A 17,582-nucleotide genomic window follows, 5' to 3' on the forward strand; every position below is an offset into this window, starting at 1 on the left:
AATGTGATGAATTTTGAATATGTTGAGCCAAACTATCCCCTATACATCACTACATTGCCCGTTTTTCAAAATTTTTGATTATTGGTTCAGAAAATGAACTTTAAAAACGTAGGTATCCATGAGTGTCCACCATGCACCTCATCCACCTACGAGTTGACAAAACAGACTCTCAAATCAAAACATCGGGCGTCATTTTTCATTTTTTGAGATAATTTTTTGAGAAACCGGCGACGGGGACGAATTTTTATGATGTTTTGGCTGATGGAATGTTATTTTTATTACCTTGCGAAATGATGGATTGTATCGAAGTTGTACATCTTAATTAATAATCATTAACTAATTTGGTTTTTTCGTGTAGAGGATCGTGTTCAATGTGATTTTAAAACGTGGCAGCACTTTCATTTCGCTGTAAACACAAAATTCATCTGTATATTCGTACGTCGTACCCATTTGAAACTTGAGAAATATTTTTAAACAAGCGAAATGACTTGGGGATTTGTTACATGTGGCCCAAATGAGGCGTTGGTAGTTTCTGGTGAGTAGCCTTCTCTTTCTGTGTGTGTTAGAACACTTGCATCTAGTACTGATTACATACGTGTGTTTGCAATGTTTGCATTTACAGGATGCTGTTATGGCAAACCTTTACTCGTACCTGGAGGACGAGCTTTCATCTGGCCAACGATTCAACAAGTTCAAAGGTATTGTCGAAAACATATAACTTGACATTATTGTATTATCAGAATTTCAGTTTGAATTCCAATGTATTTAATTTTGTGGTGTTTTCTTTGCAGAATATCTTTGAACACTCTGACATTACAAATTGAAAGTCCAACAGTTTATACTTCTCAGGGTGTTCCCATCTCGGTTACAGGCGTTGCCCAAGTAAATATTATTGTTTGCATTGGTGTTACGTTGATACGTATTGTGTTTACAATGTAACAAATTGAATAACGATTTGTTTTGTTATGATAGGTAAAAATTCAGGGTCAAAATCAAGAAATGCTGATGAACGCTTGCGAGCAATTTCTTGGCAAGGGCGAAGGAGAGATACGGAATATCGCTCTACATACTTTGGAAGGACATCAGCGAGCTATCATGGGTAGCATGACAGTTGAAGTAAATTGATCGATCATAACACTGTAATATGATTATTCAACGAAATGTGTTTCTCTATCTGCTTATTCAATTTTCAGGAAATATATAAAGACCGAAAAAAATTCAGTAAAGAAGTTTTTGAAGTTGCTTCTTCGGATTTGGTCAATATGGGAATCACTGTTGTGTCTTATACGTTGAAAGATATCCACGACGAAGAGGTTGGTTTACTCTGATTGATTTTTATTTTCACAAAAATCCTATTTCCTTCCCAATTTCATCTCAGCTTAAGTTTAAAGCTTTTGCTAGCTGGTTGTAGATTGAAATTAAATAAAAATCACAATTAAATTATTTCACTTTTTGAGAAAAAATTGCAAGTAATATTCTAATTTTCAACGCATACTTATTCGTTTACTGATATTTTTAATCTTGAACAAAGATTATAGTTCATACTACGTTTCAAATTATCGTACCATTTTGTATTTGTTATTCACGCTTGCAGAAAGATAAAGTAAGTAAACTCATTAAGAAATAATTTGATTGTGATTTTTATTTCATTGAATTTTTTTTCGTACTTGCGATCTTCGAGTACTTTCTTTGAATAATCAATTTATTGCTCATTTCAGGGATATCTGCAAAGTTTGGGAATGGCTCGAACTGCCGAAGTCAAAAGGGATGCTAAAATCGGCGAAGCCGAAGCTAAACGCGATGCCAGAATAAAGGAAGCTATCGCCGAAGAGGAGAGAATGGCATCGAAGTAAGCTAGTGTATTTTATCAGATTATTTTTTGACAAATTTGTAAATTTCAATCGCTGAATTTCGATTTGGTTTTCAACAGATTATTGAACGATACAGAAATCGCTAAAGCTCAAAGAGATTTCGAGTTGAAGAAAGCGATGTACGATACGGAAGTCCGAACTAAGGTAGTTATTTCAGTACATTTATGTGTTAACTAAACGTACGTCATTCACAAATATGAAATTTTTTCTCTGCGATTCAGAGTGCTGACGCGGAGCTTGCTTACGAATTGCAAGCAGCTAAAACTAAACAAAGAATCAAAGAAGAAGAAATGCAGATTAAAGTCGTTGAAAGAACGCAAGAAATTCAAGTCCAAGAACAAGAAATTCAACGAAAAGAAAGAGAATTAGAGTCTACAGTTCGAAGACCTGCAGAAGCCGAAAAATTCAAGTAATCTTTGTGAATTAAAATTTAAATGCGATATTTTGTTCTCAATATAAAAAAATATTAATTACACTTGCAATATTCCTATACAGATTGGAAAAATTAGCGGAAGCTCATCGTAACCGAGTAATTTTGGAAGCTGAAGCAGAATCTGAAAGCTTACGATTAAGAGGAGAAGCCGAAGCGTTTGCTATTCAAGCGAAAGCTAAAGCTGAAGCAGATCAAATGTTGAAAAAGGCTGAGGCCTGGAAAGAATACAAAGAAGCTGCCATGATTGATATGGTTCTGGACGTGTTGCCGAAGGTAATTGACCATGTTATGTTTAGGTACCTAAATGATACACTGAACGTACTTAACGAAAAATCATTTCCTAATGAAGGTCGCTGCTGAAGTAGCCAATCCACTCACTCAGACGAAAAAGGTAACCATGATTGCGAGCGGAAATGGCGATATTGGTGCTGCTCGACTCACCGGCGAAATAATAAGCATGGTGACCAGCGTACCCGAAATGGTCAAAACTCTGACCGGTGTCGATGTTATGAAAGTGAAATGAAACCGGCTTCGTGTAGGCTCATGTGTAAAAGAAGATTTCCCTTGGTATCTGTGAAACAGTAAAATGATTCTGGTGTGAAATTTGTCATCGTTTGTACTCGAATAACCAACTCGTTATATTGTATTCCTTACTCCTTCGTAAAAAAATGTTCTTAAAATTTAAATTCTCACTCGCATTCCCTGATGGAAATTTAAAATTCTCATTTTCGATATTTTATGCTTTTTAAATTCTATAAAAACCTCATTTTTCTTGTGATTTTTTTTTTGTGAATCATTTGTTATTTAATCTTATAATGTTTTCTTTCTAGTTTTTCGAAGCAGAACAGCAATTTTTTTGCATATTTTTATTGGACATTTTTGGTGTTGAATTAAATAGAGGTTTTTTCTAGTTTGAATTTTGAAATTGTAATTTCTTCCTTTCTCCACTGAATTCAGATTGCACCATTTCTTTTCATTGTGATACTGTTACCATTTACGTCTTGTCCAATTTATATTCATTAATGCATATTATATTATGTATTAATTTATTTTATCTTTTTTATCTAACATACTTAATGATATATTACTATATCAATATTCTTTACCATTTTTTAAAAACAAATATTTACTATCACGTTAAAGGAATATTATATCTACCTTTTTTTAGAACTGAATTTTCGTATACTTTCTTACTGTAACTTTATATGAGCCTACATTATTTTGCAAATTTATGTTTACTTACTTTTTCTCTTGAACTGTTCACAATCGTTATATGCTGTGAAAATAATTCACTGTAAAATGTGAACGGATGTGAATCAAATATTTTAAATTTTAAAAAAATGTATTTTTACATTAGAACTTTTAATTTGTTTTTTGACGTAGAATTGAAAATTTTATTTGGAGAATGTCAATATTACTGCGCTTTCTATTGTGTTCTTCATTCAATCTTTACAGGATATATTTTTTAAAAATTGTGTTCTGGAAATCTTTAAAATTGTTTGTCGAAATGCGCTAGTCTCAAATTTCGCGTTAGTCAAATATTGTGCATTTTATTTTTTCGTTAGTTTTTGTATAATCGTATTTTTATTTCATATTTTAGTAATTTTCTCCTTATGTGAAGATACTAAGCTCAATGCAATAAGGATCTAACGCTTGTGGGTAATTTTATGTTTAATTTATTATCGATATTCGTTTGTTCAACCAGTAGGTATGTTCTTGGTTATGGCCATCGTACCTATTATACCATTTTTATTCGTATTTTTATAATTTATGTATATTTTAATTCATGTCTTTTATTTTCAATTTTCTTACTTTACTTCATTTAATTTAATGAAATGACCAATGATGAATGAAAATTTAGTATCACTGCTGTTTTGACGGCGTATTGTGGTTTCATCTTTTCAAGAGTATATGTGACCGTCCGCGATAAAACCGACCATCCGTCGCAAAAAATCGAAAACGTTTTTTCGCCTATTTTTGGGTCTCAAATGGTTTAGGGAACAAAAATTGGCGAAAAAAAATTTTCGATTTTTTTGCGACGGATGGTCGGTTTTATCGCGGACGGTCACATATGTATTTTGAAAGAAAAGTACAAGTGTAACGAAATTATTACAAGTTTACGTCCTTTTTTAAAAATCACTTTTTATGATTCATTACACGAGCTTATAAAATAACTATTGATGTATTAATTAATCAATTTCTAAGACTACGTTTGTATGTACATGTCGAGTTTCTTTTCGTATCGTAAAATACTCGTCGCTGTTTTTTTTTAAATCCTTATTATATTATTTCAACGCTATTCTGTTTTCCCAAAACTTGAAAAATATCGTGATAATTTTTTTCTACTTTTTGAATTCTATTCAGTACAAATTGGTATTTTTATTTTTTATGTTTTATGTGGAGTAATCATCTTATTTGTAGTTTACTAGTAGCAGCTTATTAATTTTCGTTATAAAGTGAAGTCTTCTGTTTGTTTTTAATGAATATAAATTATACGATAGTATCCATAATTATATCTTTGTGTGATTTTAACATTCGGAATTTTAAATGAAATTGTCATCTTGAAAGTTACGAAAAAAAAACTAAAAATCTGAGCAAAACTTTCCAAAAGTTGATGACATTTTGATGAAATTTGCCAACAATAACATGAAACCTCATTAAAATTTACAAAAACAGAATTGAACAATTCAAAAGGGACACTTTTAATATGTATAAGAAAAAAAATTGATGGAGAATGAAAAATAAATCAACGGAGGTGAGCCCAGGTTCATCCGAGATGAGCTACCTCACCCAGAGATGAACTGAAGATGACTTGACCCACACCCGGAAATGAGCCTTTTTTTCCTGTTGGAATAGAGGCTCATCCGGAGATCGAGAAAAATTGCCTAGAGTATGCTCTATAATTTTTTTACCTACCAGAAATTTGATAATTGAATTTTTAAATTTCAAAAATATCAGAATAAGTTTCCAAGTTTAGTTAATAGCTTCCTTTACCAAAATTTCAAAATTAGTCAAAACAAATGTTGAAAAATTGTTTGTAACCCAAGAATCATCTGAAGATGAGCTTAGCTCACCCGGAGATGAATCTAGACTCATCTGATCTCATCTGGAGATGACCATTGACCATGACATGACCATAGGCTCATCCGGACGTTGAAAAATTTTTTAAAAACATGCTTCACAGCTTCCTCCAATGGAAATTTGAAAATTGTATTTTCAAAAAGTTCAGTGAATCATTCATTTTCTAAGTATGGGTCAAGTCTTGCCATAAATCTCAAACCCAGTTTCACAACAATCTTTTTTCAATTTGTCACCTAAGATCCACCCGGAGATTATCCACGGTTCATCCGGTGGTCCGGAGATGATCTCAATCTCATTCAAGGCTCTTCAGGATCAGGAGATGACCCAATCAACTGGCCAAGGCTCATCATTCTGCAGATTGAGAAAATTTTTAAAATTATGCTTCATACTCATACTAGTTCATACATCATACTTCATACTTTCTTCGTCAGCAATTCAGCAGCATTTTATTTGTCATAGTCATAGATGATCAATTGATCATAAATTCAGTCAACCAGTTTCAAGTTTCAAAGTTCAAACTATCAGTTTCAAGTTGAAAGAATAAAGAATGCAGATTGGAGAATCATTTGGAGATGACTCAGATGACCCTGGGCTTGAGGGCTGACCCGGCTGATAGATGACCTTAGCCTAGGGTCGACTCGGCCGGCCGGCCTAGGCTACCGTTCCTGGTGGGGTGAGGGGTAGCCGGAGAGGCGGACCGGAGTCATGATTCGTTCATTAACGAATCCTCGAATATCGTTATAGAAACAAAATAGTTGTGAAAGTAGCGTTTTCCAATGTTCCAATACTTCTGTTTTGTTTTTAAAAATTATTCATAAAAATTGATAACTCGATTTTTGATCAAAATTCACGTTCAAATTCTTGTAAAATCGCTATAAAATTCATTTAATATTTTTTCGTGGATCAAATTTTTATCTCGAACGATCAAAATTCAAGTTCTCACTGTAACATATCGATATACCTACTTAAAGATGTACGTAAGAACATTATTATTTCTTCACATATGTGCGGTGTTTTACGTCGTCCAGTGGCCCATTCCAGTAGACAGTTGCAACGAAGCTGTTTGTGCCAGTACAGTTAGTAAATGTTTAATTACTCAAGCTTGTAAATGCGACCTGAAAAGCTGTTCGTGTTGTAAGGACTGTTTCAATTGCTTGAGTCATCTATGGAGCGAATGCTGCTCTTGCGTTGGTAAATATCAACTATATAAAATACCAAGTCTTTACTATTCCATTCTTGAGATACAAATTTACATACTTACGTTAATTTTGTTCTGTAGAAATGTGCCCAAAACCGAAAGTCACCAAAACCGGATTGAGTAAAATGAGCCATGTAGAAGATCTTTACGACCCGATCCCTACTTTATTTCATTCTTTGGTAGCAGAAAACGATAATTTGGAAAGATGGTATTCGTTGACTTTCCCCATCGATATGAATCCCGCCGCTTACAGACCAGAAATAAAAAAAGATCCGGCGACGATGATGCGTAAGAATCGGAATTTTTGTACTATTTAAATACTATATACCTAATTGATGTGATTCAATATCATGGTAATTTATTTTAAACAGAAACTAACGAACAAGAGGTCGATCCTAGCAAAGATATCGTGACTTTTAATTGCTCTGTAGCGTTTATGGCTTCGTGTATGCCTTGGAATAAATGCCGAGCTTCGTGTCAGTCCATGGGAGCTAATAGTTATCGTTGGTTTCATGACGGATGTTGCGAGTGCGTTGGAGAAAAATGTCCGGATTATGGAGTCAACGAGAGCAAGTAATGATGAAAGTTTCATCATCGAATCTCTCGATGAGTTTTCTGAAATATGTATAATGAAACTATTTATTACTTTACTCGCAGATGTGCTCGATGTCCACCTCCTGAAATCGTGCAACCTGATATCCAACTGGATTTCGGTGAAGAAGAATCGCCCGATGTTCTGTCCTGAAACCATAGTCAGTGAAAATTGATCCGAATCCTATTGTGAGAAACATCGCGAATTTTTAAATGTTCCAAATCTGAAACTTCTCGTCGTATCCGTTTCTTCCAATTTCAAGAAACATGAGTATTATTTTGCGTATTTGTTCTATATTTTCTACGGATAGTATGAAGAAGATCTGAGATTTTGTATAGTTATTAATTGTATCGAAAACAATGTGCCTTATTTTTCATTGTGATATTTTATCTTTTTTACATGAAATTCTCATGCTATGTTTGTCTTCCATTACGTGATAGATTTTCGGTTAGTAATTAAGTTATTCTATTAATTCTAAAGAACAAGAAAAAGACTTGCAATTTTGCTCCTTTTATTTTTTGTTTATCATTATTTGTTTCTCTCGTGTTTTCGCAGCTTACCAGTATTTTGCATTTTTATTTTTCTCTTGTCGTATTTGAATATTTTATGTGTAAGTAATATTGTGCCATGACTATTTTTGTACGTTCTTCTTTGTATTGTAGGATTATTGGAAATATATCATTCTTATGAGTAATTTTTTATTTTTAAAAAAAATTACGAGTCTCGTAAAACAAAATTTTTAAAAATTGAAATTTTGTTGATGTTGAAGTTGGAAATTTGAAAACGAAATCATGATGTAGTATGTACTTTAAAGCAAAGCAAAAAATTCATCTTGTGAAATTGCCTATCTTTGAAATTTAAAAATGTGGAGCAAATTCGAAATTTCATTTGCCCATCTCATAGTCTTCAATTTTAGAGTTGATAGATATTTTATATTTGTAGAGAATAACATTATTAGCCGAACAACGACTGTTCTTTGTTCACTTCGCAATGTACGCATTAAAAAGGTTGTGTGCCTTGTGTCAGTTGTGCCTGCTGCCTGAAAAATTCAGAGATACTTTTTTTCCAAATTCAGTTTCATTTTTTTTTCTTTAATATCAATTAAATTAAAAACAAAAACCAAATAAATCGAAATAAATTCAAAATCGTCAAAGCATTTTTTAGTTCGAAAAAATTTCGTACACTCCCCACAAAATCAAGCACATTGGTGATAAATAGACACTACTCGTCATAAAGAGCCACAAGTTCTCCACACCAAAATAAGAGACGATTTAGGTGAAAAATAAATTCCTGCTGTCATCCTACTGTCATGATGATTATTTTATTATTAATTTAATTTGTTTTAATTACGATTACGATCGTTTAAATTGTTCGCGTTTTAAAATGAATACATATTAGAAGTATTTGGTGATAAATACGAATGATTTTGTATCGTGGATTCCTAATTTTACGTGATTCACTACGAAGACGAACAATGTAAACAGCCTGTGCCTTTCATTCTCGTGTTTACAAATTGAAATGCCATCCAGGTGCGATGAAGTCAAACACAACATCTTGCTACATTCCGAAGAATTAAACGTATTACTTTGTTGAAAAACCAATCGGGTATCATGTCAGCGTTTCAAATCGACATCAAGAAAGATGATTCTCATACAGAACCGTCAGCAGACTTGAACGGTATATTTGTAAACAACGAAAGAGGGTAAGTTCACCGAAACATTGAAATGTCATATTTTCATCGTATTCTAAGCGTATTTCTATCGTTACAGATGCGAATGGTACGCGTTAGCCGAAGATTTAACCAACGAAGTACACGGATTAGGTATAGATGACTTGCACAGCGTTACCGCTCAATTGCTCTCATCTCAGCCGCTGTCGAGCTCGGATGAAACTTCTTTATCGATGGATGATCCTCTTCATTACCCATTGATTTCGGTACGTTTGTCTTTGCGCTTCTTATATGGTCTGTGGTACTTGGTACTGATGATTCAATTGTTTACACAGAGTCTGGATGTAATACAAGAAACCTGTGAAAGTTCTTCGTTAGACGAAGGTGACGGTGATATTGAAACCGAAACGATGACGGAGACTACTCCCGAGGAAACGGTTACCTCCGAATATGATATGAATTTCGTTCCTAGACATAGTCGTAAGCCGACTACGAGTTCTCCCAGTATGAAACGTCTCATGTTATCTACCAAAACGGCCTCTACTTCTGAAAGTAACAATAGCGATTCGTCCATTCAGAGTTATACTTCTGGTCAAGTGAGTAGCAATTCGAACAAATCATCGAGTCTGTTAACGAGTTCAAATAAATGGTGTAATTTTCACAGGGTAAAAGAAAAGGAGGCTGGCCTAAAGGGAGGAAACGTAAACCTCCGGATATGTCCGACCTCAAACCTCCCAAAGCGCCTTCAACCGGTTACGTATTTTATCTCATCGATAAAAGGAAACATTACAAAAACTTACCATTCCACGAAGTCAGTATTTTTACTAATGAGATTGCGACATATTTGCTGAGACATTTTGAAAATGTGATTTTTGGCCTCAGGTTACTAAATTATTGGGTAACGAGTGGACCAAGTTGGATAAATCGCAGAAGAAATTTTACTTGGATAAGGCTGAAATCGATAAGAAAAGGTATAGAGAAGAATTGCGAGTTTATCGTAAATCTGACGCTTATCAGACCTATCTTCGGTGGAAAAGAGCCAAAAGTAAGTTGACTGATGCAAGTGCTATTGTTGAAGATTATCGATGAATGACTATGTGTGTTGATTCTGTTCCTTAGGAAGACAAACTAACGGTACTGAAGAATCGGATTTCGATGCTACCGATGAAATTGAGGTAAATTATTGTTGGAATGAAAATACGTAATAGTCCGGCATATGACAATTAGAGTAATTGAATCCCCCCCCCCGCGGGTCCTCCGGGACAACTTTTTTCCTAAAGGGGACATCCTAAGGAACATTTTAATGCAAACTACCCCAAAAAAAAAGTTGGCCTTACTTACAAAATGGAGGCCATTTTGATTGACAGGTCAACCGAAATCGCAGATTTTGCGTTTTAACATAGGACTTGCACGAACTTTTTCAAACTTTACAAAGGTAGATCGAAAGATCATGCAAAAATTCATCACTTGTCAAAATTTCAAGTGCCAAAGTGCGTTTTTCGATTTTTTGGTGAATTTTTGAAAATCGAATTTAGGCCAAAAATGAGGAAAAAAATCAAAATTTTACCAAATTGACCAAGATAGCTGAAACTTGAGATATACCCTACTTTCGACATGCCAAATCGATTGGAAACGGTTTCAACCCGTTTTGAGCAGTTCTGGAGCCTCCAGCAGATTTTTGAAACTCGAAATTCCCACAAAATGCCATCAAATTGTAGTTGTAAAGCTAAAATTTATTCTAAAAACTAAATTCAACACGCTACGAAGTATTGCAGGTGAATTTCAAGTCGTTTTGGAGCCTCCAGCGACTTTTTGAAAATTCCTGGAGCCTCCAGCAGATTTTTTAAACTTTAAATTTGTCCAAAATTTCATTAAAATGGAAATGGAAAGCTGAAATTTACTCTACACCCCAATTTTAACACCCTCTGAAGACGACTTCAGGTGGGTTCAAGTCGTTTTGGAGCCTCCAGCGACTTTATGAAAATTACTGGAGCCTCCAGTAGATTTTTGAAAGTTGAAATTTCTCCAAAATTTCATCAACCTGAGATGGAGAGTCGAAATTCATTCTGCAAAGTAATTTCAATACGCTACGAAGTTGACTGCTGATAGATTTCAAGTCGTTTTGGAGCCTCCAGCGACTTTTGGAAGGTTATATGGCGTTTTTTTGGAAAATTGAAATTTCCTATAGGCAGCTGGAAGCTTCAAAACCATTTGAAACCACCATGTAGTCTGCGAAGTAAATTTCAGCTTACCTACTCCATTTGATAAATTAATGTTGGGGAAATTTCAAGTTTTGAAAATCTACTGGAGGCTCCAGTAATTTTCAAAAAAGTCGCTGGAGGCTCTATAATGGCTTGAACCCACCTGAAGTCGTCTTCAGAGTGTGTTAAAATTAGTTTGCAGAATAAATTTCGACTCCCTATCTCAGTTTGGTGAAATTTCAAGTTTCTAAAATCTACTGGAGGCTCCAGTAATTTTCAAAAAAGTCGTTGGTGGCTCTAAAATGGCTTGAACCTACCTGAAGTCGTCTTCAGAGTGTGTTAAATTAAAATTAGTTTGCAGAATAAATGTCGACTCTCTATCTCAGTTTGGTGAAATTCCAAGTTTCAAAAATCTACTGGAGGTTCCAGTAATTTTCAAAAAAGTCGCTGGTGGCTCTAAAATGGCTTGAACCCACCTAAAGTCGTCTTTAGAGGGTGTTAAAATTGGAGTGTAGAGTAAATTTCAGCTTTCCATCTCAGTTCGATGAAATTTTGTGAAAATTTAAAGTTTCAAAAACCGACTGGAGGCTCCAGTAATTTTCAAAAAAGTCGCTGGAGGCTCTAAAATGACTTGAACACACCTGAAGTCGTCTTCAGAGTGTGTTAAAATTAGTTTGCAGAATAAATTTCGACCTCTATCTCAGTTAAGTTTCAAAAATCTACTGGAAGCTCCAGGAATTTTCAAAAAAGTCGCTTGAGGCTCCAAAACGACTTCAAATTCACCTGCAGTACTTCGTAGCGTATTGAAATTAGTTTTCAGAATAAATTCCAGCTTTACAACTCCAAATTGATAGAATTTTGAGTTTAAAAAATCTGCTGGAGGCTCCAGAACTGCTCAAAACGAGTTGAAACCGTTTCCAATCGATTGGGCATGTCGAAAATATGGTATATCCCAAATTTCAGTTTTCTTGGTCAATTTGGTAAAATTTTGATTTTTTCCCTCATTTTTGGCCTAAATTCGATTTTCAAAAATTCACTAAAAATCGAAAAACGCACTTTAGCACTTGAAATTTTGACAGGTGATGAATTTTAGCATGATCTTTCGATCTACCTTTGTAAGGTTTGAAAAATTTCGTGCAAGTCCTATGTTGAATGAAACGCAAAATCTGCGATTTCGGCTGACCTGTCAATCAAAATGGCCGCCATTTTGTAAGTAAGGCCAACTTTTTTTGGGCAAGTTTGCTTTAAAATGTTCCTAAGAACGACCCCTTTAAGAAAAAAGTTGTCTCGGAGGATCGGCGGGGAGGGGGGGTGCAATTACTCCTATTGTCATATGCCGGACTATAAATGATGTGTTGTGTTTTGTAACTAACGTTAACTTTATAATGTATTTATAGGAGGAAGATAACGAAGAATTATATTGTAAAGCCTGTGACCAATGGTTCGTGACGTTTCACAATAAAAAAGAACATCTGTATGGGAAACAGCATCTTGGGGTATTATTTCTTATCAGTTGTACCTTATTCTTCAATAATTTGATTTCAAGTAGTGAACTTCTCGATGTGTCCCGCTGTAAATTTGAATGAGACCGTGATCTTTTGAAAGAGCATAATCTAAAACCCCTAGAAACTTGAAAAATTTAGTCTAAAAAAACCGAGAAAAGTCAAAGAAAATCATTTCTTCAAAAAATCAAACGACCTGATTTTTAATTTTTCTAGAATTCACGAAAAATTGTAAAACCGATTTGGACAGCGGAAGTTTTGTCGGTGCGGCGGCGGGGGGGGGGGGTCAGACTATGCTCTTCCCAAAAATTAAAGTCCATTTCAAATTGGAGGTGGAAACTTCTTCGAGAGTTTCTCTTTTAGGAATATACGAGTATTTCTCATCATGAAAATGTGTATGGGTTACATTTTAGAAAATATCCAGCAAATGGAAGCAATCGTTGAGAGCTACTCCAACGACAAGCAATGATAACAGTAGTTCTTACTCGTTCGATGAATCTAGCTTGGACGCAGCACCTCTGTCGCCCAAACGAAATACAAATGTTACCTATAGTCCCGATATTACCGAACCTGCGTCGCCTAGTATGAACGATAGTATTATATCTGTAATGAAAAGTTACTCTGGTAAGTGGCTAAAGTGATTCCACTCGAAAAATCCATTTCAACCTGCTGCTGTATTAATCGACGTATTTTTGCAGAACGAGAAAACGAGATAAATTACTTGAAAAATCGCATAGGAACAGCTCAACAAAAATGTAACGAACTAAACAAGCAAATCGGCGAATTCAAATTACGTAAAAAACAACTCTCGAAAATGACATCAACGATGAAAGAAGAAGAAAAACGTAATCAACGCGGATTATCGAAATTCTGGAGCATTGTTTCCTTATTCGTTACCGTAAAAGGAGACACGATGACTTCTTAGTTCTCGCTCAGTATTATGAAAATTTGACATTTTTTTTTCTCTTTGGCTACGACTTTCTCTTCGCATTAATATTACATATTATAATAGAGACGTAGTAGTTATTTTTTTAACGTTTACTTTTTTCCGATGGTTGTAAAAAGAATGCAGGTTGTTTCGATGGAATGTGAGACGACCACCTTGTACAATCAATTTTAGAAGCGTGTAGAATTTTATGAGTTGTAATCTGTGATACCTCGTTAGGGGTTACCCCCGGTGAATGAAAATTCACTATCGTCGCGTCATTTATTCGTCCATTTTGAGTATCGATACCGTTTCGGAATTCTACGAGATAATCGTAGATACCAAAGACTTGAGGCATTTTGTTTTAAAAAATGTCTAGTTGTAATTTTTTTTACTAGAAGAAATGTGATAAAAAAAATCTAAACGTCAAATATGGTTGATAATTTTTTGTTTGCATTTAATTCGAGGTGCCCGTTCTTCTTACCACGTATTCCACGACTTTTTTTTTTTTGAATTCTTTTTTTCTTTCTGATTCCATTACTTTGTGAGTACAAGTTTTTTGTTTTTCTGTATTGTTGCAGAGCGTGTGTGTGTGTGTGTAAAGAAACAAAGTAATATTGTTATCTATTATTAAGATGCATTTAAAAGAACAACGAAATTTTAATCGTGTTGTTATTTTTAATTAATATTTTTATCTAAGTCATAATTAGTGTGTTTTAGAAGCTTTATTATTTAATATGGGCTGAACCAATGACCGCTGGAAGATGTTTCCTTATTTACTTTTTATGTTTCGTTCTTTGAAAGAATATTCGTTTAATTTACGAAGCCATTTATGATCGGTGAAAATTATGTTTAGTAAATATTTTCAAATTCATGTGGTTTTTATTGATCTACGTAGGTATTTCTTGTTTTTAGCAGTTGATTTTGTTTGGAAATGAGAAAATCTCAGGTTTATGTGCTCCTAGTTTATTCCATGTTGAATCGCTGGGCTTTTTGCTCCTATGGTATTGACTTTTTAAATTAATTACTCGAGTTGCGATTTTTGTGATTGAGAGTTAACCAGTGCAGAGTGCAAATCTTGCTTTTTCTCGTTGAAAATTGATTATTTGCTCAATTTAAACGCATGAGCTTGGATTTGAAATAAAATTAGTATTGTTTACGATGAATTCCTCATTTGACCGAATTCACTATTCTCAAAATATTGAAAAATTCTAAATTTTTTCATTTTCTTTGTAAAGTTTTGATTACTTAGCTCCTCTAATATTTTGCCAGGTTGCAACTAAAATAAATAAGGATTTGGCTCTAAATTTGCTCGAAATTCTTCAATTTTATCAAAAAAAGTCAATTTTAGTAAAAAAATTTTAAAATGAAAAAAAATCCATTGTATCAAAAAAATTGAAAAATTTTGTAATTTTTGAAAAAAATTAATGACTTTGAAAAATTCTAATGTTTCCCAAAAATTTTGAATTTTTCAAATGTCAAAAACTTTAATTTTTCGAAAAAATTTTAATGTCCTTGAAAAATTTCAATGTTTTTGAAAATTACGAAGCAAGGCTCAAATCTTAACTAGTTGTTATCGAAAAATGAAACTTCTGAAAAATAATTTTTTGCTCAATTTTCAGCTCTAAAATTTTCAATTTCCGGTACAAGAAAATCTGGAAACAAAAATGAATTCTCCTTGCCAAAAAAAAAACTCTCATGGCCTCAATTTTCACACGATTCGCCTCCACATTCAAAAGTACCTTTTTTGAAAAAATTCACATCACATTTATGGCAAACTGGTTATGCAATTTCATCAACTTTTGTGCTGCTCTTGCAATTAACGTTGTTAATTTAGTCGGAAAACGCCATTTTCCCCAGTTTTAATGAACATTTCCGAACAATTCGAGATCGACGAATTCGAATCCTGCCTTAATTTTTCAAACCGGTTGCTCCTTCATTAACAAATTTCCAATTTGTTAAAAAAAAATAGGTACTTCCGCAATAATAATGTTGGATTTCAGTGTTGAAAATTTTTCAAAAAAATTTTAATTTAATAAAAGACAGAGATTTTTTAAAATCTACGAATTGAAGCACAAATTATACATCAATTTCGTACTCGGTGACCCAGAATTGATAAAAACAATTCTTTTTTCGTTCAATTTTGAGCCCTAAATTGGGAAATTTTTCGTTGAAAGAAGCACACTGGAGGGAATCTGAAACCGGAAATGAATTCTCCGTGCCAATAAAAAAAAAAAATAATGGCCAGAATTTCTATCCCGTTTGCTCCTAAATTCAAAATTCAAAAATTCTTTTTTCTTAAAAAAATACACATTATATTTACGGCAAACTGGTTAGGCAATTTTATTAACTTTTGTATTGCTTGAGCAACGTACGTTGTTAATTTGCTGATTTGGTCGGAAAATGTCATTTTTGTCCAGCTTTGGTATACATTTTTGACTGATTCGAGGTAGCCGAATTCAAATCAGTCGTCAGTTTTTTGCATTTGACACTCTTTCATTGAAAAATTTCCTATTCGTTTTGAAAACTGCGACTTTTTGTGAAAATGTTCGATCACTCTGCTAAAAAATTTGATATTTCTCAAAAAATAGGATTTTCTCGAGAGTTACGAACTAATCGCTCAAATGAGACGTCATGCTTAGCGACCCCAATGTAGTTGAAAACGTGTAGTCCAGCATATGACAATAGGAGTAATTGCATCCCCCCCCGCCGATCAACCGGGACAACTTTTTTCTTAAAGGGTACATCCTAGGGGGACATCTTAAGGAACATTTTAAAGCAAACTTGTCCAAAAAAAAGTTGGCCTTACTTACAAAATGGCGGCCATTTTGATTGACAGGTCAGACGGAATCGCAGATTTTGCGTTTCAACATAGGACTTGCACGAAATTTTTCAAACCTTACGAAGGTATATCGAAAGATCATGCAAAAATTTATCACCTGTTAAAATTTCAAGTGCTAAATTGCGTTTTTCGATTTTTGGTGAATTTTTGAAAATCCAATTTAGGTCAAAAATGAGGGAAAAAATCAAAATTTTACCAAATTGACCAAGAATGCTGAAATTTAGGATATACCCTATTTTCGACATGCGAAATCGATTGTAAACGATTTCAACCCGTTTTGAGCAGTTCTGGAGCCTCCAGCAGATTTTTAAAACTCGAAATTCCCACAAAATTCCATCAAATTGGAGTTGTAAAGCTGAAATTTATTCTAAAAACTAAAATTCAATACGCTACGAAGTATTGCAGGTGAATTGCAAGTCGTTTTGGAGCCTCCAGCAGATTTTTGAAACTTGAAATTTCCCCAAAATTTCATCAAACTACGATGGAGAGTCGGAATTCATTCTGCAAACTAATTTCAATGACTGCTGATGGATTTCAAGTCGTTTTGGAGACTCCAGCGACTTTTTTGAAAATTACTGGAGCCTCCAGAAGATTTTTGAAACTTTAAATCCTCGCAACATTAATTTATCAAATGGAGTTGGCAAGCTGAAATTTACTTCGCAGTCTACATGGTGGGTTCAAATGATTTTGAAGCTTCCAGCTGCTTTTAGGAAATTTCAATTTTCCAAAAAAACGCCATACAACCATTCAAAAAGTCGCTGGAGGCTCCAAAACGACTTTAAATCCACCAGCAGTCGACTTCGTATAGCGTATTGAAATTAGTTTGCAGAATGAATTTCGACTCTCCATCATAGAAAAAAAAAAAAAATTATTACTTTTTGAAAAAAAAGTTGATTTAATTTTTTAGTTTAAATAAAAAAATGAAAAAATAATTTTTAATCAAAAAAAATTAAAATTTGATGAAAATTTGATGGAATTTCAAGTTTTAAAAATCTACTGGAGGCTCCAGTAATTTTCAAAAAAGTCGCTGGAGACTCCAAAATGACTTGAACCCACCTGAAGTCGTCTTCAGAGGGTGTTAAAATTGGAGTGTAGAGTAAATTTCAGTTTTCCATCTCCATTTGATGACATTTTGGGGAAATTTCAAGTTTCAAAAATCTGTTAGAGGCTTCAGGAATTTTCAAAAAGTCGCTGGAGGCTCCAAAACGACCTGAAATTCACCTGCAATACTTCGTAGCGTATTGAATTTAGTTTTTAGAATAAATTTC

The 17,582-nt window shown here is 33.9% G+C and overlaps 3 protein-coding genes across 3 annotated transcripts; all 3 read left to right on the forward strand.

Annotated features, from left to right (window-relative positions):
* Window positions 1–206: 206 nt before the first annotated feature.
* LOC135842124 (flotillin-1-like) lies at window positions 207–4,807 on the forward strand. The gene is made up of 10 exons (XM_065359492.1): window positions 207–535; window positions 623–698; window positions 792–882; window positions 973–1,116; window positions 1,194–1,313; window positions 1,719–1,849; window positions 1,931–2,015; window positions 2,093–2,280; window positions 2,367–2,577; window positions 2,654–4,807. The coding sequence occupies exons 1-10, from the start codon at window positions 484–486 to the stop codon at window positions 2,825–2,827; spliced, it is 1,272 nt and encodes a 423-aa protein (XP_065215564.1). The 5' UTR covers window positions 207–483; the 3' UTR covers window positions 2,828–4,807.
* Window positions 4,808–6,192: 1,385 nt separating this feature from the next.
* LOC135842125 (protein twisted gastrulation-like) lies at window positions 6,193–7,865 on the forward strand. Its single transcript, XM_065359494.1, has 4 exons — window positions 6,193–6,576; window positions 6,665–6,871; window positions 6,955–7,156; window positions 7,241–7,865. The coding sequence occupies exons 1-4, from the start codon at window positions 6,357–6,359 to the stop codon at window positions 7,326–7,328; spliced, it is 717 nt and encodes a 238-aa protein (XP_065215566.1). The 5' UTR covers window positions 6,193–6,356; the 3' UTR covers window positions 7,329–7,865.
* Window positions 7,866–8,450: 585 nt separating this feature from the next.
* LOC135839785 (uncharacterized) lies at window positions 8,451–14,346 on the forward strand. Its single transcript, XM_065355986.1, has 9 exons — window positions 8,451–8,877; window positions 8,945–9,110; window positions 9,180–9,440; window positions 9,509–9,655; window positions 9,727–9,889; window positions 9,964–10,019; window positions 12,443–12,541; window positions 12,961–13,171; window positions 13,246–14,346. Exons 1-9 carry the CDS (start codon window positions 8,786–8,788, stop codon window positions 13,470–13,472), a joined length of 1,422 nt encoding a protein of 473 aa, XP_065212058.1. The 5' UTR covers window positions 8,451–8,785; the 3' UTR covers window positions 13,473–14,346.
* The last annotated feature ends 3,236 nt before the right edge of the window (window positions 14,347–17,582 follow it).

This window comes from Planococcus citri, chromosome 3 (genome assembly GCF_950023065.1).
Source record: "Planococcus citri chromosome 3, ihPlaCitr1.1, whole genome shotgun sequence".
Taxonomy (NCBI): Eukaryota; Metazoa; Arthropoda; class Insecta; order Hemiptera; family Pseudococcidae; genus Planococcus; species Planococcus citri.